The sequence below is a fragment of the Aythya ferina genome (genome assembly GCF_964211825.1).
Source record: "Aythya ferina genome assembly, chromosome: 1".
NCBI classification, from domain to species: Eukaryota; Metazoa; Chordata; class Aves; order Anseriformes; family Anatidae; genus Aythya; species Aythya ferina.
Window position 1 is genome coordinate 24,916,553 of NC_140296.1, and position 25,640 is coordinate 24,942,192.

Genomic DNA, 25,640 nt, shown 5'->3' on the forward strand with positions numbered 1-25,640 from the left:
GCTATTTTAGGAAGACAAAAGGCTTTGGCAAGCATCTGTCTGGTTACTTACATAGGCTCAATCAACTCAGAATCTGACTTCCTCATAAGCCATGGTGAATTACAGTCTCATAACAGCATTGCAAGAATAAATACTTACTATTGTCTCTAGTACTAGGAGATTGAGCAACTCACCCAAAAAAAGCCCAAGGAAAGCCACTAACTGTCTTTAATGCATCTTAGTCTTAATGTACCTTAACCTTCAATACAGAATCTTCCTTTCTTCTTGGACAGAGGTCTCTAGATGGAGGGAACTCCCCCACAATGCGAATGTGCCAGGAACACTTGTGAGAAGCAGCAGCCCAGCCTTAACTTTTAGCAATCATATATTCCAGTGTAGGAATATTTCTAGAAAGCAGCATTACTACTTCTCATAAAGAGCTGATCTTCCATCCAAGTCAGCATAGCTGGCTAGTCCACATTAACTTAAAGATTAAATATGGTATGCTCTCTATCCATACTTTTCAGTAGTGCGCCGAGTGTATTGACTTACTGCCCTGTGCTGGGTCATGAGGATTTGACAGCTTGTATTATTATTAATGAGATATAAGACCTTTCACTTCCAGGTCATCTGTTTGAAGTCCAGACAAGACTGGTGGTAACAAAACATTATCAACATCTGTTTTGTAGCCTATGCAAAATAAGCCTTTTGTCTCATTTCAGACAAACTAACAGAAACCATCACAATTTTGCAAAATTTCCAATTGAAAAAATACTTGACGCTGTCTTTATAGGAAATTGGAATAATGCCCAAAAGTTCTACTACATAAAGCTACAGTTAAAATTGTATGGCAGTACCTTAAAAAAAAAAAAAAAAAAAAAACTATCATCTAGCCCTTGGGGAAATTTTCTATTTCAGGTTCTAACAAAGGACTCATTTACATTTCTGAAATTATTTTGAAGACTTGCACATGGTCAGAAGCAGTAATAAAAACACTAATACACCAAGGAACTGTATCCAAGGCCACAAAAGGCTCACAAAATAAGTATTTGGGATAGAAAACCAATATATATATATATATATATATATATATATATATATATATATATATAACTCATCTTTAAATATACATATATTTATTTAGCTATAGTAAAATTACTTGTGTCCAAAATCAGAGGCTGAATTTTCTTTACAGGAGCTGACAGCTGACCATTGTAGACTATCTCCAATAAACAAAATAGTTTGTATCATTTTACATAATATAAGAATTGGTAAATTCTTAAGGAGTGATATAGAGGTACATTTTCATTGTTTTTCTTCTGTTACCATCTTAAAATGATTCTAAAGCATGTAGGATCATTTGTATCTGTTTTATTAGTGTAGCTAGATGAATGGTGGACCTTCTTAATTAAATAAAAGAACAATGACTAGGGTCTCTACTGAGAAGGCAAAAATTGAAAATATTAGATTTTGCAGGAAAAAGGTATCATTTGCTTGGGCCGCCGACCAGAAGAAGTTTTGTTGCATCATCTGCTGTCAGAGTAATAGGTTATGCTCTCAATTTAACTTTATAGAGAGTAATAGGAAAGAAAGAATCAAAAAGCCCATTAGTGTCTCCGTCAGCAAGCACAAACAGCCCAGGAGCACATGGAGAAAAGGAGAGGATTCATCCCTGGAGCTCCTGGAGGGCAAAAACATGAGAGTGGTTCCAAGAGTGCTCTCATCTTTCCTCTCCAGTCCTTCTCCAGCCTCCCTTATGAGTCCTCTCCAGCAAGGTTCTGAGAGCCCTGCCACCCATTACGTGCTGTCCTTCTACTACAGCAGTCATCATCCATACACCAACACAGTGCTGTCAGTCTGCAAGGATCCCTGGGGGCAGAAATAAGCAACCACAGAGGAAGCTCAGGGAAGATTGTAACATGGCTGTAGTGATGCTTCCTAATCTCCCTTATCCTCCAACAGCTTGCACCTCTGGGGCTTCCAAAATCAGAGGTAGTATTTATTCTCTTTCTCCACTCCCCACCCTCCACCCCCATTTTTTTCCTCCCTCCTCTCACTTATTCTTTTCCTGTTTGTATGGAGGTGGCTGAGGTACCTGAATGAGTTTTTGCTTTTTTTATGTTTTGTATATGTGCACTCAAATGCATTTTAAATAACAAAATGTCAAAGTTCCATTCAAATATCCCCCCAAAGAAGTCTTAATATTTCTCCTATTTTTTCAAGCTTTTAAATGGAAACTATTCACAGAATTCAGTGTGCACTCTTAAGTAGTTCTCTCTTCCCAAAGTCCATTTTTCTTGCAAATTAGCATTCAAGATAGGAATCTCATTGGAGGGGTTGCTGACTTGGGGAAGGGACAGAAATGTGGGAGAAGAGTGATTCCTTTTCCCTTTTTATGGTAGATATTTAACCACACAACCCTTGTACTTCCAAACATGGAAATTTCATTCAGCCAGATTTCCATAGTTTCTGCTTATTATATATTCAGATTTTGATCCTCAAGTCTAAGTATATAAAAGAAAAACATATTTGTATGAGTTTAATTTAGAGTATAGATTCAGGCATAAACTGAAAACAGTTATACTTTTGATATGTAGTTGGCTTCACATTGAAAACAAAAATAAAAAAATGCCCCACGGTTTCTAAAACATCCTATTTTTAGACATCTCAGTGTTTATTCTAATCATTTTTTCCACATTACTATCCAAAATAGCTTAATATTTTATAAGGTGCTTGTCAGTCACAGATGATAATGCTCCTCAGGACACATTTGAAGAGCTCTTTCCTTTGTACCTTACTATTACCCATTCTAAGCCTCAGCATCCTTGACTTTTAAATGGCAGCTGACTTTCTTGCTTTACAGTCTTTAAAATTAATTCAAGCTCTGTTGTTCTGTATTTATAGAAGGCTAATATACCTGATGTGTAAGAGAGAAACTGCAGAAATACAGGCCTAGACATAAGGAGACAGAGTCCACTGTTATGCATCTTGTTTCATCTTCACTATGTAATTGATTTCTACATGAAAATCCCTGTTCTCCAAAACCTTCCTAGGACCCGACAGGGACCAGCTTACACAGGCTAGTGTTAGGAATGTATCCAGAATGGCATTAATGGTACCTATGTTAAACTAAAAGTTTTGACCTATGGGCAGGGAATTTTCCATTTTGTTTTTGGCACTAGTGTTACAGAACCAAGCTAGAATAGCAGTCAAGCAGATATTGTGCTTGTGCTAAAAAATTGTACAAGAGACAACCCTATCCAGTGCATTTGAACAGCCCACTCAGGTAGCCTGTTCACGAGTCCTTTTAGTGTGGCTTTCTGAAGAAACAGTATTTATGTGACCATACTTTGTCAGCCTGTCTTTGTAACTTCTGAACCTGGCAGCCATTTTGAGCAAAATTTGTATGCAGGAGTGGGGATTTCAGAAATCATCATCATCGTCATCATCATCTGCAGTGAAATCAGGCTGTTAAGAAAAGGCTGGTACCTTTTATTAGGTACCAGAGAATCTTTGCAGGAGAGTCTTTAGAAATTACCAAACTGTAGGAAAGCAAAACATACAATCAACCAGTAGACACAGTTGCACTTGAAAACGTTCTTTACTAGTTCTGGTGTTGTTTAGATATACTTGTGTTTTCTGAAAATCATGAAGTCAGAGCTATTTCATCTTAGATGATTCTTCCAAATATACCTAGCAAGTTAGATGCTAATTCAACAGTCTTTTGTTTTTGGTTTTGGTTTTGTTTTTTTTTTTTCCCACACATATTTGAATAGCTAACAAAATAAGTGAACTTCAAAATATCAAAAGCTATCTGAATGTAATACTTCCCTTCACTACTAAAGTCTGAAGAAATACAAGTCTTTCAGTTTATCCGGAAGAGCTTTTTGAGAATGGAGACTGGAAGAAATGAGAGCTGAGGGCTCACATCTTTCATTTCATTTCTAATCAATTGAGCTCTATTGGCATGGCAGGGTACATGGGCTGGACTGTATAAGATACCTGTCAAGTCTGGTTCGCTCAGACTCGGGACTGGGATTTGATCCTTCATGTTCCTGACTTATTACAGTGAGTTCCTGTTTCAGTGGTATATTGCGATAGTAGGATGCTATCTCTGCTTTCATGTTTCTTCTTCTAATATTAAATATACTTTTCTGAGGTGTGTGGTTTTTTTCTGTTACTTTTTGATTAAATAGTCAGCTACAGTGGCTCTCTCACAGAGAAAAACTGTCATCTATATGGGCATGTTCAGCACAACTCAAGGCTTTCTAGGCTGAAAAAAAGTACTTTAAGTTTTACCTGAAAATGAGGAAGCTGTCACAGGTCATATTGCATTAGTGTAGTTTACTCACATCTGGATGCACTGCTAAACAATCAAGATCTTAGTTTCTAAAATAGCTTAAATTACTCAGTGCTTCCAAGGTATAGCTTCAGGCAGAGAACACTGTATGAATCTAATTTTGAAGTGGCAGAAGTATGCAATGCAGTAGTAAGGTCCATATCTCAAACGTTCAAGTTTCTGACCAGCTGTAAAATCATTAAGAGAAGTCATGATTATTATTAATACTTGATCATCTGGCAGGCTGGCACTTGAACACATCCTGGAACAACACTAACCCCATGTAAGCTACTCTGAGTTTTAGCACAGTTATGAGATTTTCATGGATGCCATAAAACAAGCGAGCTTTTACCTGCATAGGGAGGCAAAATTTGATTTACTAAGTTTCTTTAGGCTCTTAGACACACAGGCAATTCTTGCATTGGACCTTAAGTGAGAAGACACCTAGAAAGATGAACTTTGGTACAATATTGAGTTCGTCTCTGCAACTACTGTAACCATTCAGTTAAGTGGTTGATTTCTATCACATTTTGAACTATATAAAGAGGAATAGTGAAACATACTTTCCTCAGGAAGAATTACCATTTTTTTATTTTTCTTGTTGTGTAAGCAGGAAGGCATGGAATTCAAATAATAATTTACCTATGGAGATACATATGTAACTTAATTTAATAGAAAGTGTCTATATGCTTGAGAGAAAATTACTTCTCTCTTTCTTAAGCAACACTATCTTTAAATATATGGACAATCTCATCAAAACTGTATATTTCAATAGCTTCTTACTGTTTTATTCACAGTTGTATTACATAAAAATTAATTTACATTTTCTTTTTAATCAAACACATTTGTTTGCTGTTATGGCACCACTTAAGAGAACTGAGTTGTTGTAATTGTTTAGCTATTGTTGTTGAAGAAGACGATTGAAGTTGATCTTTGATGTTAGTAGTAGTAGTGTTACATGCTTTATGGAGGAAAGGGGGGGGAAAAGTGGGGAAAAATTTGGATATCAGGGCCTATGCACACTGGCAATGACATTCAAACAAACAATAAAAATCAATCCCTCCCTCACAATGTGAAACATATGATTGTGGAAAAGTAAAAAGGCAACAAAGTAAGCTTGGGGAACTCTGAAAACAGGAAAGGAACTGGGGTTGTTATTCAATGCAGGAGGAGAAAAACAAGACTATAACAGTCACATTTAGACTTAGATTCTGTTTTTTGCAATCAAAAAAGTTGTGCAAATTGTTCTCTTTATTGAAACCGTTAAAAGTGATATGTAAAGGGAGATGTATAAATGCATTCTTATAAAAGCCTTGGCTTGAATGAAGGAGTTACTCCCTGTATCTGCTATAGTGGAGAACAAATTGGGGACAGTCATGTAAGTTCAATATATTTACTGCAGAAGTCTTTTTAAAGGGTGCATTGTATCAGATTTTTGATGACAATAGGAAAAAAAAGAGGCTGGATTCTGTGAATTGTTTAGGAATCTTAAGTTGTTTATTGATTATTTATGTAGCAGTGCATGCATTATATTAATAATATTAATTTGTTGAAATATTTTTTGCTTTTCTGACTACAGAGCTTTTCCCAAAGCCTTATAGTGCCTATACCTGTTTCTGCTTGTATACTATGTAATGTATGAACATAAGCCTGAAGTTCTTTATGTGCATGAACCTTTTGTGTTACATGTAAATTGTTTCAAGTATAGGGATTTGTAGTCATTTTAAAAGCAGGCTACTGCCAAATACACTTGGCTTTAGAGTTGACACGCTGAGGGAATTTCAGTTGTCATATTTCAGGCACAATGTGAGTGATTGTAATAATTATTCTTGATATTTAAATTTTTGTTTACTTATGAATGTATCAATTGTAGTTTATGCAAACTATTTTGCCTACTAATTAGTTTTAACTAGTCTGTTTTATATTTTCCATTTTAAATGCTTTATGGCAAAGAAATTGATATGTTTTTCTTTCAAAACAGAGTCATCTCAAAATTAGTTATGGTAATATTCACCACTTTTTGTCAGAATAATCATCAGTAGATTGTAAAATGTAACTGGTCTAGATGGTTGGAAATACTTTCAAGGTATTTAGCGCACCTAGTATTTTTTCATCTGTTAATAATCACCAAAATATTATTTTTAAAGTTAGACAAGACTAATGAAGTCTGTGGCAGGTAAAAATGTTTGATTTCATAAATCTGCATATAAGAGCATATATTTTATCCTGTTTAGGAATAATTATGCCCGACCATCTTAGCAAATATATCTCCAGTGTAATTCTCAGTCTCTTAAGTGCAACATGTCTCTAGCTCTTATAGGTAAAAATGACAGTTCATGAAAACGAAAATGTTTGAATTAACAATTCATAATATGACTCTTTGGGGGCTTTCTTTTAGAGGTGGAATTGTGTTGCTGTCGGTTTAGTAGGTATCAAACTCTCACCTGATGTAACTTTTCACTTGCGTTGACTTTCTGTGCCAACTTCAAAAATACAAGAACAGAAATGCAAAATGCAACAGTTAAACTCAAGAACTGAGGTCTCCGTTTAACAAAAAATAACGGAGGGGAGGAGAGGTTACATTCTGCTTTTATTCACTGGGACCTGCTAATCCCACAGTCATTTACTTTCGGAAGGGAAATATTATTTTTAAATGTATACGTGCAGTAGCGTTTATTTTAGAAATGTAAATCACATGTGCCGACCACAGGGATCAGACAGGGTGGAAAATCCTACACTTGAGCAGATCACAGGACGCGTGGATCCGGAGTGACTTCTGCTCTGCTTTCAAGGCCACAACTTCATTGTCAGGTCGCTGCCGCTCCGCTGCCCGGACCGTTCCGGAGCGATTGGGAAGAGGCAACGAAGCAGTTCCTAGAAAGAGATGCTCCTGGTCGGAGTCCAAACAGCTGACGAGCCCTTTAGCCAAGCGTCCTTCCCACAACCCCCAAACCTCCTGGTGAACGGGGACAAGCCGCGCCTTCGCTTTTTTTTTTTTTTTTCCGGCGCCGAAGCGTCCCCAGCGGTGCCGGCGGCTCCTTCCCTGGCCGGGGCTGCCTGCCGTGCCCGACCCAGCCCAGCCCGGCTTGGCTCGGTTCGGCACGGCCCCGGCCGAGCCCCCACCGCCCCTCATCCCTCCTGCTGCCCTCCGCAGTGCTAGGTCGAGTCCCCGGTGCCCCCGCACGGCCGCGGCTCGGCGGCGGAGACGGCGCCGCGCCGGTGCCCGGGGCTCGTCTCCTTCCAGCCCCGCGTGGGAACGAGCCCGGCCCCGGGCTCTCGGCTCAGGTGTGCCCGGCTTTTGTTTCAATTAGATTAGCAATTGGGTTTTGGGAAGGGAGCCGAAGCTTCCCCCCGTAGCTCGGTGCCATATGGAAAAGCTGCAGTATTTTGATTACGCTCTATGTAAACATTTTAATATCGGATCCTTAAAATCCAGAGACTATCCCAAAGGGGATTAAAACATAATCCTCCGTCTCTATAGCTGTAGTGGATTAATTTCGTATTCTCTCAGTGGCTGGTTTGCTCCCTGAAGGCTACAACAAAAAGACTCGCTGCTCCTTAAACATGCTATGGAATTGGAAGTTGTAATTGGAGATTTCCAAAGGACAAGTGTAAAAATGACACGCTGCTAATACCGAATATTTTGTTCGTGTTGTGTTTCCAGGAGAATATATATATATGTGTACCTGCAAAGACTTTTTTAATTTAATTTGAACTCTCCCCTCCCCCCGAATCCCATAATTTGACTGTTTAAAAAAGGCTTTCTCTCCCCCTCCTCCTTTTTTTTTTTTTTTTTTTTTTTTTCCTCCCGAAAAGAGGAAACCCAGGCACAAGCAAACGTTTTCTTATCTGGAAAGTAAGATAACCCTTATTCCTCGCCGCGTCCTAATACCTCCGACGTGTTTACACCGCAACAAATCTGGGGGGAGCATTTGAGCGGAGCGCAGGGCGGATGCCAAAGGAGCGGCCTGGGAGCAGAGAGCCTTCTCTCGGGAGGAGGAGGGGGAACCAGACACCCCAGCTTTCCCCCTTCATGCAGTAACAGGCAAAAGAGCGAATTCCCCCTCTCCTCTGTGCCGGGTGCTCGTATTGTCCTCCCCTGGATGTCAGACTACAGGGCCCAGCCTTTTGACCATCGAATAGCGGTGCCTTCCTTTTTATTTTACCCACGCAGCACCGAGGGGAAGAGCTAATTGGATCAAATTGATGGCCTTCCTCCAGGACGCACCCTCGGAAGCCTCCTCGATGCCCGGGTGGAGGCTGCAGACGGGTGCGGGGCAAGGCTGGGCCTCCACGGAGGAGGACGAGCGCTGCTTGCGGGCGGGCGGTGGCGGTCTGCGAGGCCTCTACCTCCCCCCCCCCCCCCCCCCCCCCCTTCTGTAAACACAAAGAAAAGGGGGCCTGGGGAATTGAAACCCAAATCCACTTGTAATCGTACAAGGGAATCGGGCGTAATTACTCGAGCAACCTAGATTAAGATTGATGAGCCTTTAAAAGCGGCGTTTCGGATCGATCGCCCTGCCCTTCTTCGCAGCCAGCAGCCCGGGTTTTCCCGGCTCGGCTCGGCTCGGCTGGGCTGGTTTCTCACGGCGAAGGGAGGGAGAGAAGATGGAGGCTAGACGGGGAGAGCGGCAAAGCAGCCCCGGCGCATGTGATTCAGATCAGCTGACTAGGGTCAAGAGGCTACCGTGGTTTATTAGGAGATGGAAAACAATAAAATGAAAGAAAATAGAGTTTGTATCAATATTATGCAGCCTGCCACGCTGGGCTGCTGAAAGCTGTCACTGAAACTGCGTTTTAGCTTCCCCTTGTACACACACTAATCCGTGCCTTCCTCTTTATTTATTTTGCAGCGAAAAAAATGACAAAACATTGTGCAATACAGCCTCAAATTGGGTGTTACAGTAAAGTAAAACATTAACAACATGACAGTTAGATGCACTGATACAGGACTAATTTGGGCTAAGTGAGTAATTTGAAGTGTCGCCTGCAAGAACTGGTAGCAAAGTGCCTGTGCGGTGCCGGGGGAGGAGGAGGAGGAAAGGTCGCATCCGTGCCTGCCAGCCGGGGGGTGCTGGTACCTGGGGACCCCAGCCGCAGGCACACGCGGGTTCTCGCTGCCATCCTCTTGAGGTCTTCCGTAGTGAGCTTCTTTTGAAGTGCAGGAACCCAGCGCAAGCTTTCTGTCCCTCGCGAGGTGATGCCTTTGCCGGTTCCCAGGAGGTGCGGCGCTCGGATGCTGCGCTGAGTTTCTCAGTGCTGGGGCGCGTAGCATGTGGATGCGTGTGTTTGGCCGTGGGTACACAGATTACCCTACGCCATTCAGCGGTTTAACCTGGAAGAGTGTTTTATGTTTAATCTTTTCTTTTAATTAGAGCGAGCGTCCTAAACACCGACGCTGGCAGCTTTAGCATCAGGCTGTGTTCGTCTCGAAGATAAGATGGAGAAAAAGTGATCCTCTGCTGTCTTTGGCATTAAAGTAGAAGTTCTTCCTTGAGCTAAACCCTAACAATGCGAATGGAGAAGGCTGCCTTCTGCATTAGGTTCCCCTCATCCATCTTCCCAGTGCCCGTGCGAGCGCCTCGTTAAGGAGCGTCCTTGGGCGAAACGTCGTTACCCTCCTTTCGAAAGGCTCAAGCGGCAGCAAATTGAACTCAAAACTCTCTGCCCATAAATACCCTTAACGAGGGCAGCCGTCCCCTGCGTGCGGTGGCCGCCGGGCTCCCGAGAACCCTTCGTGGGCTCGGCCCGGAGGGGGCGAGGGGCCAGCGCTGCTCGGTCGCCCGCCGCCTGCCCGGCTGTGCCGCCCCCCCCGGCTCCGACACGGCCGCTGCTGTCGCCCATAAACAGCGGGGGTGTTAACGAGGAGTAAAAGGGCACAGAGACAGGGGGGACCTACTCGGAGGAGGCAGCCCCCGCTCCCTCTGACCCCTCTGCGTGCCGCTGCTCACTGATTTATCTCGCGCCCCGCAGCTCACTAACTCTTATTTATTTTTTTTTCTTCCTTTTTTTTTTTTTTTTTTTTTTTCCTGGCCTGACCGCGAAGTTCAAAGCACGCTGGCCGCGGGCAGGAAAGGGGCAACGGCGGCGGTTTCCAAAGCGGGGTTTACGAGGGGGCATCGCCTGGCGGAGGGAAGGGGACGGGCCACCGGGGATGGGCCGGCCGGGGGCCCCCAACCTGACGGCGCTGCCCTTGTCTTGCAGGCCCCGTGGTGCTCAGCACGCCGGCACAGCTCGTCGCCCCCGTGGTGGTGGCCAAGGGCACTCTCTCCATCACTACCACGGAGATTTACTTCGAGGTGGACGAGGACGACCCGGCCTTCAAGAAGATCGACCCCAAGGTGAGTTTTGCGGGGGGCGGTGGTGGCCCCGGTCGCGGACATGCGTGGGCCGGGGTCGTCCCCTCCCTCCGGAGTGGGCGCCCTGCTGCCGGCTCTCGCTGCGTTTTAGTAAAAAAAAAAAAAAAAAAAAAAAAAAAAAAAAAATTGCGCCGGGTATTAATGATGGTAAATCCTCTATTACGGCGGCGTGCGCGTTTTTCAACAGCCTTCGCTCAGTGCCTTTGTATGAACGTGGGCAGATTTAGTAGCTAAGCCAATTGCTCTGAAATCCCTGGAGGTAAGAGCAGTCCCAGACTGCAGCCTTCCTAAGACACAGCGAAGGGCTCTACCCCTTCTGAGGCTATCAGAGAATCTCCTCATTTCAAGAATGTTAGGTACCATGTCAGAAAATACGGTGCATTTTAGTAAACACGCTCCCCGCTGAAATGCAAGCTACTGCTTATTTTCTGGAGTAAAAAAAAAAAAGGGGGGGGGGGAGGAGGGGGATGGGCATGTACCCAAGACTTGATTCCTGGGAAAGCTGTGTTTTGTTTTTTTTCTCGAGTCACTTACTACTCCCAATTCCCCAGTGCCCCCCTCCACCCCCGCCGCGCCCCCTCCCCAGCCCAGCCGCGGAAACCTTCGCGTGGCTCCCGCCGGGCTGCAGCCGAGCCGGGGGCAGGAGGGGGCACGGGCAAGGGACGGCTGTGACCGGCTGCTCCCCTCTCCTGCACCTCTGTTCCCTCTTACGGTTGTTGCTTTGTTTCTCATTATCGAGCTGGAAAATGTTAGAAGCTTCTCTGGAGAGAGAATAGGGGAGAGCTTTGACAAAAACCCTTTGGTTTTGTTTTTGGGTTTTGTTTTTCTTTTTCTTTCTCCAGAAATATCGTAAGTCATTTCCAATAAAAAAATGCTAGCGAACTTGTCTGGACATAAGTATGGTTTGTAGTAAGGTGATTTCTGTTTGGTGAATAATGTCTGAAACTCGGGACTTTTTTCACAGTGCTGGGGGGGGAAAAAAAAAAAAAAGATTCTTCCCTAATCGCTGGGAATAACGGGTTCTTTAAAGGGTACCCGCTGCAAATAGCTGCCAATGGGTGTTACACAGGCGCTCGGCCTCTTTCAGCACTTGTTGACTGTTAGGGTACTCGGCAGAATGCTCGCTGTGATTTTGCGTTTTGGTCTCAGAGCAGCTTTAAAGAAACGCAGACTTTAGGAGTAGGAAGAGGCAATTCCTGACCGCTCGCAGTTTGGAGGAACCCACATGTTTTTTCCCTCTGGATGCCCTGCGAACGCAGGGGCTCCATTTCTGTGAGCAATCTTATCACATTCATAGCGGACTCGTGGGGCAGAAGCAATAACGTTGTTCTCTTTATTGGTGCTGGCTTGACCCTTTCACCTAGACATTTTACCTCCTGCGTCCCTCCTTGAGCCGAGCCGCTGGATTTACCAGGCTTGCTGCTCGCTCCGTGCCCTGCCTGCTTCGGGGGCGGGCGGCGCTTCCTCAGCATTGTTCGACCCCGGGCAGAAACGCATCGGCTCCGCAGAGGAAACCTTTAGGAAATAATTTGTTTTTGGGCGGCTGGAACAGTGTTACTGAGTGAATAACTACATCGGTGCCTGACGGTTTGCTGACGGTCAGCTGGAGCTAAATTCTAGTGTGTTTAAACCGCCGATATTTCCTCGTCCTCCAAAACTAGCCAAAACGCAAAATCAGGCGGCTGCTGCCCTTAAGTTTTCCAGGATTTTAGCAACTATCACCAGAAAGTCAAAATGCACAGAACACAGCTGATCTCTGATCGTTCAAGTAGAAAACTTGATTCTGTATTGAAACGCTTACCCATTGGCATTTTACTTCATTTATTAGCTTGTAATTAAATAAATCAGCAACAGAAATTAAAATCTAAATCACAAAAGGTAATTATCCAGTGTATTTCAAGTGCATTTTCAAATATATAATTCCAATATTCAAGCGTTATTATATAAGCAGAATCCAAATTTCTTTTGAATATATTTAAATAACATTTCAAGTATATTTATGGAATGTTAGAAATAGAACAAGCAATATATATGAAACGAAAAAATGTAAACTTGTTAAGTTCAGACACTTCAAAAGACAATTAACAAAAGTACCATGATAAAATCTACCTTTTTAAATGGTATCTTCTCTTTAGCAGAAAATGTCCTTGAAGTATCCAAAATGGCAATTTAACTTCTGTTCACCAAATCACAAAACACCAACATCCACAATTTCAAAGACAATGTGAGATCACAATATTTGATACAAATTAAAAGGTACATTGGGGTTTGTTCAGGTGGCATATCCAAATAGCTTTTACTCACAGAGGGATTACAGAAAAATACGGGGTTTGTTATAATCCGTTGGTACCATTCCTAGGCAGAGTGGTCACAATCAAGTTAAATTACAGCCAATTTTGCTTTCCGGGTAAGACGCTTTTTTTTCCCCCCTTTTTTTTTTTTTTTTCTTTTCTATTTTTTTCCCCCCCCGCGGGAAACTGCAAAACTGTGGTGCAGATAAGAGGCATGATACTTGCTGTTTTTATTTGCGTTTCTCGGTGAAGAGCCTAAGCTATATTCCTTTTTAAAAGAGAATATGAGTTGCACTGTCAAGTGGAAACATCTGACTTTTCGAACAGGAAGCTTAAACTTCATCAGGATCTCAGACGCTTTGTCGGACAGGCCCGCTCTACAGTTACCCCCTAAAGTTTCTCCAAACTTTTCGGGTTGGTCAGTATCTCCCTAGCCAGTCGCCACGTCTGTTTGGCCGCGTTTTCCAGGGCTGAGTGAGGTTTGCCCTGAAAGAGGTCTAAATTGGGCAAGAAGTAATGCGGGCACCGCCTGCACTGGAGGCAGGAGATGAGCTGCAGTAAAATCCCGTTGAGCCGATCGCCCAAGCACGACTCGTCCCAGTCCGACTCTCGGGGGTGCTTTTCGCATTCGTATGAAACCAGAGTCTTCATGTGATAATTATTCAGGGGCTGGCCCGGCAGCTCCAGGTGGCGGTCCCGCAAGGTTTTGAGGATGGAGAGGCATTTCTTCCTGCAGCCGCCCATCTGCAGTCTGTTCTCGGCTTCGGCGAACTGCAGCACCCAGGCATCGCTCTCGGCCGAGCTCTGCTTGCCGGCCAGCGAGTGGCACTCCTTGGACAAGAGGTTGAACCCTTCGGCCTTGACCTCCGCCACCCGGTTGGGTCCCGGCCAGGGGATGTGGGGAAGCGGCCAGTGGGCAGCGCTCCGCGGCCAGATCCCCGTGCACTTGAACGCCGGCGTGATCTGCACCACGTACCTATCCCTGATCCGCAGCTTCACCTCGCTGGTGTCCGCCACCATCTTTACCACGTCTCTGTAACTGCACTTATCCACGGCTTGAGCCACCAGAGTCTGAAATCTGGAGCGGATTTTGCGAGCGGAGAGGTAGCCAGACGCCGTGATGAACTCCACCCAGAGGGACATGCTCCTCTTGCGCCCGTCGCTCAACTTTAACACAGCGCAGCCCGGCAAGGAGCCGTCGTCCACGAAGTTGAAGACCCCCATCTGGTTCAGATAGAGCACGACTTCGAACTCCGTGGGGGAGATGACTTCCAAGCCCTCGTAGCGATTGTCCATCTCATTCAGGGAGCTGATGAAGCGAGGCTCCTGCACCTCCACCTCCTTCAGCACGTCCGACACCACTTTGCAGACTTCGCGGATCGTCTTGGCGATGGCAGCTTTCCTGGCTTGGCATTTCTCGTTGTAGTATTTATTCAGATGGTACACCAGCTTGGCCTGGGCCGCGATCATGTTGGGGCAGAGATCCGGATTGTACACCGGAGTCTCGCAGTAGGCTGTGGGATCCAATGCGGCTGCTAAGGCTGGAGCCAACTTCAGAGGAGAAACAGGCTGCTGCACTCTGAAACGTAACAAATGTTTTTCAAAATGCGCTGTGGCTGCTGCTCCTCAGATGCTCTCTTCCTGCTTTTTTAGATCAGCCGTCTCGAAGTGTGTGTGGCGGGGGGGGCGGGCGGGGGACTGGAGGGGGCGATATTTTTCCTCCCCCTTTTTTTAAAGGGTCCGTGAGTGAGAGGCAAGCATCGAGAGCTGCACCTTCTCCGGCAGCAATAAAAACAAAAGTTGCACTGAGACACAGCGAGGCTTCCAGTAGTCAAAATAATAAAACCTCTTCGTATTTATTTATGTTTTCCCGTAGTAATCACTGTGTGTGTGCAGGGCGGTTAATCAGATGGTGGAAAAAGTGCCGCGTGTGTGTGTGTGTATATGTCAGAAGAAGCTGGCTGTTGGTTTGTATAAGAGCCCAGATGCACTCGTGTGGAAATTATAAAGGCAGGGCCAGGCAGGCGGGCGGCCAATCGCCACTGGGCTCGTCACTGCAGCCTCTTTCAGCTCAAACCCGGCTAATTAATCCCTCTCTAGGAGATAGATATGTATACGCACACGCACATATACAAAGGTAGCCGGTTCCCGGCAGAAAATCGCCGGGAAATCGAGGGACACCGCTCTTCTCCGGGTGTAACCCCAAGGGCAGGGACGTTTCCAAAGGACCCTGCGCGGCTCCGTTCCCAGCGGGTCCCCCGACGGCGGCGTCGCGCCCGCAGGTGCGGGTGGCTGCGCCCCGGGGGGCGGCCGGAGAGCCAGGGCCTCCCGGTCCCGGTCGGAGCCCGCCCGTAAGTTCATTTAGAGCCGCCCTCCTCGCCTCCCGAGAGCGGTCCGTGACTGCCAGCGGGAAGTTTTGGCTCTCCCGAAGCGGCCGGGGAGCAAGGCGGCAGATGCACGGCAGTGTAGTGCCCTTCGGAATAAAAGTGTGCCGCCAAAGTTCGCGATTTGGGGGCGTTTTCGGCGGACCTTCTGGCGGGGTCGAAGCGATGTGGAGGTTTCAGGCGTTTGTGCATTGTGTCTCGCCTTGCTTTTTGTCTTCCTACCTTCTGGAGGGGAGAATCGATCGCTAAACGGGGCTGTCAGGTCTTTTTCACGCTCCCTCCAGAAACCAAGTAGCAGATCCGAAGGGTAAATCTCCTCCGCCAGCTCCTAGCTTCGTTCCCGTGCTCCGCGTAGCGCTCCGACGTGTGGCGAAGGCTGAGTTGCGGCTGCTGTTGGAGACGTGGTGGCACCAGGAGCACCTATTAATTTCAAACCTGGACGGCTCATTGTTACAGCGGGCTCTGCTAGCAAGCTGCGTTTAGTAAATGCGCTCACGGGAGGGATGCTAGCGACTGCAAACGTGCTGGCATGCTGCTCATCTGACACCTTGGGTTTCATGCGCGTGATGCGTAATTAGCAAATTTCTCCTTCGGTACCTTAAGTGGTAGTAACCGGAACCTTTATTTGCAAATAAGCCCGCGTGGCAAACTCTTCTGCTTTCCAGCATTTACCGAGCTTCACTCTAAGAAAACCCTAAATTATATATATATATATATATATACATGTATGTATATATATATAAAGAAAAAAAAATACACCCAAGCTTTTCGTCGCTTGTCTTTAAGGAATCTTTAAGCTGCTGCCCAATTATTAATTCGTAAAGTGACTGTCACAGACGTATGTGTTGCTAAGGAGAGGTCATAATGCAAGGAATATCTTACAACATTTGTTCACCGCATTAAGGCGACCAACTTTCTTGCATACAGCGAAGAATTTCTGACTTTGCGCTCGCCTCCCTCGCTCTTGGCGTTTCTGTGGGCGATCCCCTTGCCGCTTCCTAGAAGGAAGCCGATGCGGGAATCATTTTTCTGCCCATTAGTATAAACAAGGCTAGGACCGGCTCGGGGCTCCTAGCAGAAAATCTGCAGGTGACAGCTCGTCCCGGAGAAGCCTTCCCTCTCCTCGGCCCGCCGGCGGCGGGGCGGCCGCTCCCCGTCTGTTTTGGGCTAACAGGGGCAGGTTTTCCCCCAGATTTTTGCGGGGAGCTTTCGCGGCGAGTAGGGGCGGCTGCCGAGCGGGACACGAGTGGCTCCCCACGGCCCCGGCTCCTTCCCGGGGTCCGAGACCCCCCTATACATTCCCTAGGGACTCCGGGGGGCGGCTCCTCCCCCGTGCCGCGCAGGCACCCGTGAGGTCCCCTCCAGCTTCAAGGGGAGGCCGGGACACCCCGGCGGCGGGCGGGGAGGGGAAGGATCCCGCCCCACTACACCCGGGGCTGGGACTGGGGTCGGTCCGGGGCCGATCCCCTCTCCCTGCCCGCCCCCTGGGGCCGCGGCGGTGCCGGGCGCGCCCTGCCCGCGGAGGGGCTGGCCGTGTAGGGGGTACGGAGGGGAGCGGAGGAGGAATGGGAAGGGGCAAAGCGGGAGGGTTTTGGGGCAGGGGGACCCCCCGGCGCGAACCCTCCGTCTCTTTCTGGCCGGGGGGGCGGCTTTTTGGCGGTGTAAATCAGGCTGAGCTCCTTTCCCTGCGAGGTCGCGTACCGCCGCCGCGTAAAAAACGAAAGTTGAGGCGGGCGGACAAAAGGGGTTTGGCTCGCTCCCCCTATCTCCGCCAAGGGGAGCAGCCGTTTCCTGTGGGATGACACGCAGTCCCAAACTCCGAAGTGCGAGTGGAGCCTTCAGCTGCACGTTGACGATGGAAATATTTCGGGCAAGGTTTTGTTTGTTTTCACCCGGTGGGTTTTCGCTCAGGAAATGCAGTTTCTAAAGGCAAGAGGAGATATCTCACCCCTTTTAACCGTCAGGAAGCTGAATTTTCGTAATGTAGCAAAATTAATCGAAATTAAATTTACGTCTTCTCTGCCAAATCACAGCCGTCTCTATATAACGTTAGGATTAACCCCCCATGTCAAATAACGCAGGTTATATGTATTGTATCTCGACGGTTGTGGGAACTGTTGTGCCTATCAGACTTAGCCTTGGCTGGGTTATGTTTACCACTAAAGGTTACGATCAATTTCACTACATCATTTAATTTCACACACAGAAAAATAAACATTTGATAGCTTGAAAATATGTGGATTTAGGCACGGCTGACACCAGTCAACTACTGAAATGTAACTGTTAAGGTGACCTGATCGTTTCAAATGACACGAAGTCGGCGGTTTGCTTTGGATTCCGAAAATGAAGATATATCTGACTTTACGAAATATAAAACATGAATATTTTCGTGACTTCTGACCACTTAGCACAGTTAGTTTTTCTTTGTGTTTATTAACGTGTTCTTAATAAATTATAAAAGGAAGGAACACCTTTTCACCACTGAGTTTTATTTTTATATGGATTGAGTTGTTCTGGTAAATTGAGATTAAAATCACCTCATTAAAATGATGATTGAGAGTTTGTCATTATAATAGTACTGTATGATATTGGTGACTTTTACCAAATTACTGTTTTCTAGATATTTTCCCCTAATTAGAGTACTATAGCTACATTTCTTGAACTCTACTTGTTATTTCAAATCTTTCTAACTACATTGCCTTGTCATGCAGTGTTCTTATTAGCCAGAAAGCCAAATAGTGTTGAAAATGTATGACTGCAGGTACTCACCTATGCCACCAAAAAATATATATATATATAGTCGCTTTTATAAATTTCACCAATAATTTGTTTTCATATGGTGAAAAGTATGAGTGAAAATGCACATGCTGATGCATATGCACCCGAAGTGCTTACATTGATATCACTTTATATTTCTTATTATGTAGTGATAGTTCTTCCACAAACAACTGTGCTCATGAATTTTAAAGTTTTATTTTTTAATATCTGTCTATTGCACTAGGGAACTAGGAAAAAATGAAGCTGAGTTGATTAAATTATTTATCCCTACTGCTGAAGTGAGTTTGAAGGCTCATTGAATGTATCTGATTTCTTGGATCCTCGTTCTCCCCTTCCCCCCCTCAATTCATTCTGGTTATTTCATCCATATCATCCTGCCAGCACCAATAAATTTACTTTTTTTTTTTTTTTTTTTTTTTTTCAAGTAGGAAAACTAAAGACAGATATTTGTGGAGAGTTTGCTTTAAATGTCACTTTATATAAAATACGCAGCATCATTTTTTGTGATAGAGGTTGACGGTACTTGCAAGTGTTTGCATTCCTATTTGCATTTTACTTTTTGACTACACTTTCAAACTTAGGAACAATGAAGTGGTAAGCTTAAAAGTAAGTTGCTAGCGTGTTTGCAAACACTTTTTTTTTTTTTTTTTTTTTAAATGATGTTATATGCTTCAGGACTTAGATTCTGGGATATAAATTTATGTAGAATTATGCACGCAAATATTTTCCTTCAGTTATCTGTAGTTTTCTGCAGATGTTTTTTACTTTTTTTTTAAGAAAATGTGATATAGCTCCTTTTTGCAGTACACGAATAGCATTCGTTAGTGTTAAACTTAGCATGTGTATGTATTCTCTTCCCATTAAAAATAAAAAGACGAAAGGAGTTTGCATTAGTTTTGGACTTTGTCATTCTAGGTCACACGGCTGAACTGTTAATGCTTTAAATTCTTTTAATCTGCAATCTGTTAAAGGAAAAACCAGTAATTGATTTGTTGTCTTTAAAATGTTACATCTCAAAAGTAAACATAGAGCTTGCACAACTGCAAATTACGATTTTAGCTAGAACCACAGAAACATCCAGGCAGGAAGAAATGCATTGAATTATTCATTTGGTTCACTTCTACATCAGCTTCTCCAAAGCCAGACATTCCTTAAAGTACAGCATTTCATTTAGGGAGTCCAACATTGCCTTTTTTTTTTTTAAAAAAAAAAAAAAAAGAGATCTCTTGCTTTGAGAATGCTCTTTTCTGCTGAACTGAGAGGAGTATGGAATCAGTGGGGATTAGCGCCTTTTAATCTACTACATCTGTAGCGGGTCATCCAACACTGCAGAACTCTCATTACTGTTTCATGCTGTATATGATTAAATGACTGAAAATATTCAACATTGACCTTGAAAATAAAGCTGTATGCATTGGATGATCAGCTTCCTAAGTCTTCATCTCTAAGCTAACCTTTCCCCTTGGTAACTTCTATCCCTGCAATACATTGTCTGAAGAAGGACTAGAGCATAGAAAACGCGTGCAAGTTGAAACTAAAGTGTGGTAGTATTTGAAATGTATCATTATATAAATTATGACATCACTCAGCTTGTTTGTGTGTGTTTTTGAGTAACCCAACATCTTATTAATCCAGCTGAAATGTAGGGGTGGTATGTCTTGAACAGATATACTTCTACGACTGGTGTTTTTATGTAAGCTGGTTTCATATCGACCGGCAAACTGAACTACGCACTCTTGTAGGTAGTTGCTAGAGCTGCTGAAATCAGCAGAAAACATGTTGCTTAACATCTTTGAGTGCTAACCTACATACAGCAATTACCAAGCACCATTTTTCATATCCATTTTGTCATGCTATGTGTTTATTGCTGGTTTTCATACTACATATAATATACATTTAGCCCCTCGTAGTCAAAACTAAATGTGTTCTCTTCCCTAACAATAGCATGGGTATGGTAAATCACCTATGTAACTCACTTTATCTCAACTTAGCTATAAAAAGACATGCCTTGCATATTTTAATGCAGACTTCTATTTTTTAATGTAGTGTACAGCTTTCAGATATTTTCTTTCAAAATAAGGGTGAAGGGAGGAGTTGAGTGAGTTGGTCATGAGTGATTAATACATTTCATTGAACCTTATGAAGGCCCTGATCCTGCCAATACACACATGGTTAGCTAAACAGTTGGCTGGTTCTGATGAGGTCAGTGGCTTCTTTAGGCTAACAGTTGGTTAAGTCCACGAGCTGTTATTTGCAGGATTGGGGCCGAAGCAGGATAACGCTTGGAGGTTATAATTTATTACTAGTACAAACATGGCGTGCCTTCACAATATTTAAAATATCAAATGCATATGTTGGTAAGTATAATAAGGAAAATATATTTTGGGCCTGAGCATCTACTCTCTTGTCAAGCAGGACTTCCCACTTAATTTCATTGTATTTTAGTGATGATAGTGTTGATTTAACTTCCTGAGAAAGGACAGTGCTGTTTTGTTTTTTTGTATTTAACAGGATGCTCTCACAAAAATACTTTGCCTAATCTGCTCTAAAGCTTTTACAAGGAGGATAAGTTTATTGATAGAAATGAGTGAAAGACTATGATTGCAAAATCTCAAAACTGTACTTTTCATGTACTTACTTTCATATATTCAGGACTATTTCTAGAACTCCCAAAAGGTGCAGGATCTTTTAACAGTCTTAAATATAAGCAACCCACTTGCTAAAAAACACTTATTCATTGTTCCTAAAATATGTTAGTTGTAACTGTAATATAAACATGTCAACCAACTTATTATTTCAGGAAGAAAGGGAGAGATCTCTTCAGGAAAAGCTTGATCCTAAAATCTTCCGGCCTTTAAAATGTGTCGATGTTCCCACCACCTCTCTAAACACTTTTTCTTAACTGGTGAAATATTGTCATTCCAGAGTGTAAACTTTTTGTCTGAGGGTGATTCATGTCTCTTATTCTGGTTATCCTCTTATGTGGGTATAAAAATTTAACCTAGGTCACCTACCGTTCTTCCTACTTTTCTCTATCATTTTTTCAGCATAGCTCTAGGATAAAGTATACAGACGTGGGTGCTTTGTGGCACAATGACAGTATCATTGAAATGGGAACAACTAAAGAAGTGTCACATACATGTAGTCTTGTAATTTCATAAATTTCCAATATATTTATTGATAGAGAAATACTAGCTGCTTATGTAAATATCTGTGTTTATCTTACAGCAGTATTTCTGTCAATTTCTCTTAATAGTAGAAATAGATTTTGCTATTTGAGGACGTTATAGTTTATAATACACTAGTACCATTGAAAAGATGAAAAAAAAATGTGGTGTATCTGGTAGGGTAGTGATAATGTTAACAATGTTAATGAAGTCTCCTTAGTTTTGGAGGAGGTAAAGAAGATATCTTTATTATTTAACATTTTTTTTAAACCGTCTTTATTTACAGTTTCAAGTGATTTGGAATAATTATTTAATAATACTAAAGGAAACTTCCAGGACTTTATTATTTATTTATTTATTTATTTTTTTATTTATTTTCCTGGAAGTACTGGTTTTAATGAGGTGAATTTACTTCTGTTGCATGATGTGTCTTTGTCAAAAATAGATTGTAAATATTTTCCTTCCTACTTCTTGTTTGGCCATTACTGTGGTAATTTTAAAGTTATGCCACGTGTACAGGCCTGTTAAGAGAGAAGTTACTGCAACCTAAATGATTCTGTCTTATTTCAGTGAATGTTTTACCATTTCCATTATTTTGTTTTAATTGTTTTCTTCTGCAAAGTATTTCTGGGTACAAAATGGCTACATTTAACTTCAATTTTGAAAATAAGCTTATAAAAGGAAACCGCTAGCATATGCAGAACTCTTACTAGCACTCTGAGGTACACAGGGGTATGTTGCATATGCTAGGTTGCGCCATAACGCTTGCAGTTTTCAGCTATACTTCAACAGATTGGTTCTTGAAGAAGTAAAAAAAAATGACGGCAAGTATGTTGGACAACAGTTTTTTCATTCGTATTCAGTCAGTACATTCATTATGTATTATCAGTCCTTAATTGTAAAGATAAAATAATATAACCATTTATCATGGCAAACCCATTATTTATAATCTGTACCTTACAAAATTGTGTGGACCTTTGTTGATGATTTCTTCTACACATTCTATTTAGCTTTTTTTTTTTTTTTTCTAATGTAGTAAATGAGGAAAAAACTTTCCAGGTTAGATTTATTACTAACTTAATCCATTCTTGATAGGCAAACTGCATATTTCTATGGGGTGAAAGAAGTCCCTTCTCCCCCCCCCCCCCCCCCCCCGAAATTCAGTTCTTCATTTGTTTTGTTCACCACGCTGCATTAACACAGTTTTCCCCTGTGTGCATCTGCCAGTGTACAATTTAGCCACGGGCATCTGTAGACCTTGTGGTGATCAGTATTGCAGGCAAAAGCCATATGTGTTTAAATAAAAAAAAATCTCTTTATTTCATTTGCTGTTTTAACTGGATGGATAACTTTTGTGCCTCAAGACAGAGGAAGAGAAAATACAGAAATAATTAATTGCCTCTATTCTTGAGGCAGTTTCATTTTCCCTCTCCAATATGGAATGCTTGTCAGCTTTCCTGATAAATGACTGCATGTATTTGCATAGATTTTACATTAACAAAAAAATTAGTTTTATTTGTGAAAAACTAGTTTACATAATAATGCAAAATCTAGCATTATGGATTATGTTTCCAAATTTGAGAGACTGTGGAGAAGTGAGATTTTTTTTCTTATTTTTTAAATTCTTTTTTTTTTAATGTCAAGCCATATTAGTTTTTAGCTTTGTATTTTGTTCCTATAAAAATAACTAAATCAGGGTTTTCTAATGTTTATATACCATTTCTTCTGTCTTTCATAAATTGAATAATTGATGCTGGTATGAAACCAACTTCTTTCATAGGCTTTTACACATTGCGTTCATTAAATACATTCTTAAATATTTATACGTTTGTAAAACCTCATGGAACTGTTTTGAAAAAAATATTGTGGGAAACTGTTAAATGAATAAGAATAAGAATATGCTTTAAGTTTCTAATGCTGCTTTTAAAATAGTGCTCCTCAGGTATTCTTTCAAAGTGGTAATGTACTGCATTAACTTGTATTCCAATGTAGTACTTTTTTTTTTTTTTTTTTTTTTTTTTTTTTTTTTTTTTTCTTTCCCTGTAGCTAATAACCTGTCTGTTTTAAGTAATTAGGCCTTCCTGGCTTGAAGTGACAGTACCATACCTCTCGTTAAAAAGTGTGTTTTAATCACAATTTTTCATGTCCATAAAGTTTATGAGTCAAGCAGTCTGCAATATCTTTGAAGAAAATATACTGTGCTAATATTGAGATAATCACCATTATTTTCAAGTTTCATAAATTGGATATTTGTTTGTAATATAAACCTAGTGTCTTTTTGTCTAAAGACACCTGCTAATTGTATATCAGCTTATTCTCCATGCTGAAGTAAACACAGATGCATTCACTGCTGTTATTTCATGCTGTATAACAAAAAGAAAATATTTCTCCTTATGAAGCATGCTATACTTAATGACAACTTAAGGTAAAAGAGCGCCTTTGCCACTTCTTGAATCTGGGACACCCTAGGTGCCAGCTGTCACTGCTCAGCTAATGATGACAAATGCCCCTCTCTATGCAGATTGCAGAGCTTGCAGGCTGCTATGAAAGGCAGCCAGATTACCTTTCTTCAGATAGTAACTTAACCTTTTAAACTCAAGTGTCAGAATGAAATTATTAGCTGGGATAGTTTCAATATCTATTTCTTAAAAAAAAAAAAAAAAAAAAAAAAAAAAAAAAAGAGGAGAAGGCAGTAACTTCAAATAATACCCTAGCAGCTCAAATTCACCAATTGTGTGTGGTTCTCTGATATGTTAAAAATAGGAAATTGCTGCCATTCTGCCTGTGAACACTATATGGACTTGGCCAGTGTTGACTGTGTGAATACTAAAAACTGACTTCTTGGTAGCACTACACGGAAATGGGGCCAAACTGGGCCAAATTCTGTCCTTGCTTGCATCCATGCAGTGTTTCTGATGCACAGATGTGACTGATCACAGGTTACCTGATGCTGTTTATAAGAGACCTTAATTGAACTTACCTATCAGGGCTATGCTCAGTTCTATATGTGACATTTCATGTTCTAAATCTGTGGACACAGCTAGAGGCCAGTGTATAAAAATAACCAATTATTTACCTTATAGATATGAGCAGTTTCACAAAACTCAATGTCACTCAGTGTCATGTAGTTAAGTTACTAATTTAAATCAGAGTTTGGGACTTATGTTCTGGGCTGTCTTGGAAGAAGCTAACAGGCATGGGGACCTTACATGGTTCCTTGATAGCACGTAGAAAAGTAACAGAGCTTTAACTCTGTGTACACCACCTAAAGGTGTAGGGAGTTCTTTGAGTGTGTATCTGTATTTTTATGTGGGTATATTTGTATGTGCTTACCTGTTTGAATATACAAGCAAATAAATATATGAGAATTCATGTCAATGTGTGTGTGTATGAACTGGCTTACATGTTAACCTCTACAGCACACAAATTTCCATGTTTGTATTAACTTACTGACATATATGAGCAAGTTTAACTTGCATGTTCATGTTATATTTGCTATTAAATCAGTCTGTATGGTTAACTGCATATGAATATCACCTTCCCTCTGAGTAAAGCATAAGTTAGTTTCAGTAAACAAGTATTTACCTTCAAGATTTTCACATGATCAAATCTTTGTAGCAGTGGACAATAATAAAACATTACAGAAATAAGGTGAAAAAGCATTTAATAAGAAGACCGGAAATTGAATGAATTATGGATACAAGAAAGTAAATAATAAGGATAGGAGGGGGTGCATTTGGTATGAGACTGGAATGTCCCAGAGAGAAAATAGTTGTTATGATTGGCAGAAAGTACAGGAGGCAGAAAAAAAAAATAAATAATGAAGTTGAGATCTATGTTGCATTAACTGTAATGTGGTTGGTTCTGTAATAATTATTAAAAGAAAGGTGATCTAATATGTGAATATAGGATTAATTAATATTCTTTTCTACAGAAAAAAAAAATCTGATTACTGATATGTGTTCTCAAAGAATTTCTGTCAGTATTTACTTCTTTTCATAATATGATGTATGAACTGGAGATGCTGTTTAACATAAGTTAGAAATGTTTCCTTTAAAGTTTGGGGATAAGTATTTGTTTCTGCCTATGCATAAGTATGTTAAATTTAACATTCCTGTTTTGTTTTGTTTTTCTTAGGACATTATGTTTGAAGTATTTGAAACTGTATGTTTCATTATTTCGAGCAAGTGTAGCACAATCTGGGAAATAAAAAGGACAAAGATCTAGTGTTTCATAGTCAGGTTTCCTAGCTTGTTAGTTGAATAGGCATCAAATGAAGTCCAATGCCTATACAAAAGAAATGTTCCTTGTTTGGATTTGCCCCATCTGTGTCATCTGGTGGC

The 25,640-nt window shown here is 42.1% G+C and overlaps 2 protein-coding genes across 11 annotated transcripts in view; one reads left to right on the forward strand and one right to left on the reverse strand.

Moving 5' to 3' along the window:
- NBEA (neurobeachin) overlaps nt 1-25,640 on the forward strand; it is a 522,340-nt gene that overhangs the window by 356,813 nt on the left and 139,887 nt on the right. For all 10 annotated transcript variants that reach the window (XM_084537470.1, XM_084537471.1, XM_084537462.1 and 7 more), the window contains one exon: nt 10,523-10,659. In XM_084537470.1, the coding sequence (XP_084393596.1) occupies nt 10,523-10,659 (137 nt within the window). The remainder of the gene's footprint in view (nt 1-10,522; nt 10,660-25,640) is intronic.
- MAB21L1 (mab-21 like 1) lies at nt 12,482-15,094 on the reverse strand. Its single transcript, XM_084537371.1, has one exon. The coding sequence runs from the start codon at nt 14,436-14,438 to the stop codon at nt 13,359-13,361; it is 1,080 nt and encodes a 359-aa protein (XP_084393497.1). The 5' UTR covers nt 14,439-15,094; the 3' UTR covers nt 12,482-13,358.

Bases quoted from the DNA above. Each gene is read 5' to 3' on its own strand.
- MAB21L1 (XM_084537371.1), bottom strand. From the start codon at position 14,438: ATGATCGCGGCCCAGGCCAAGCTGGTGTACCATCTGAATAAATACTAC.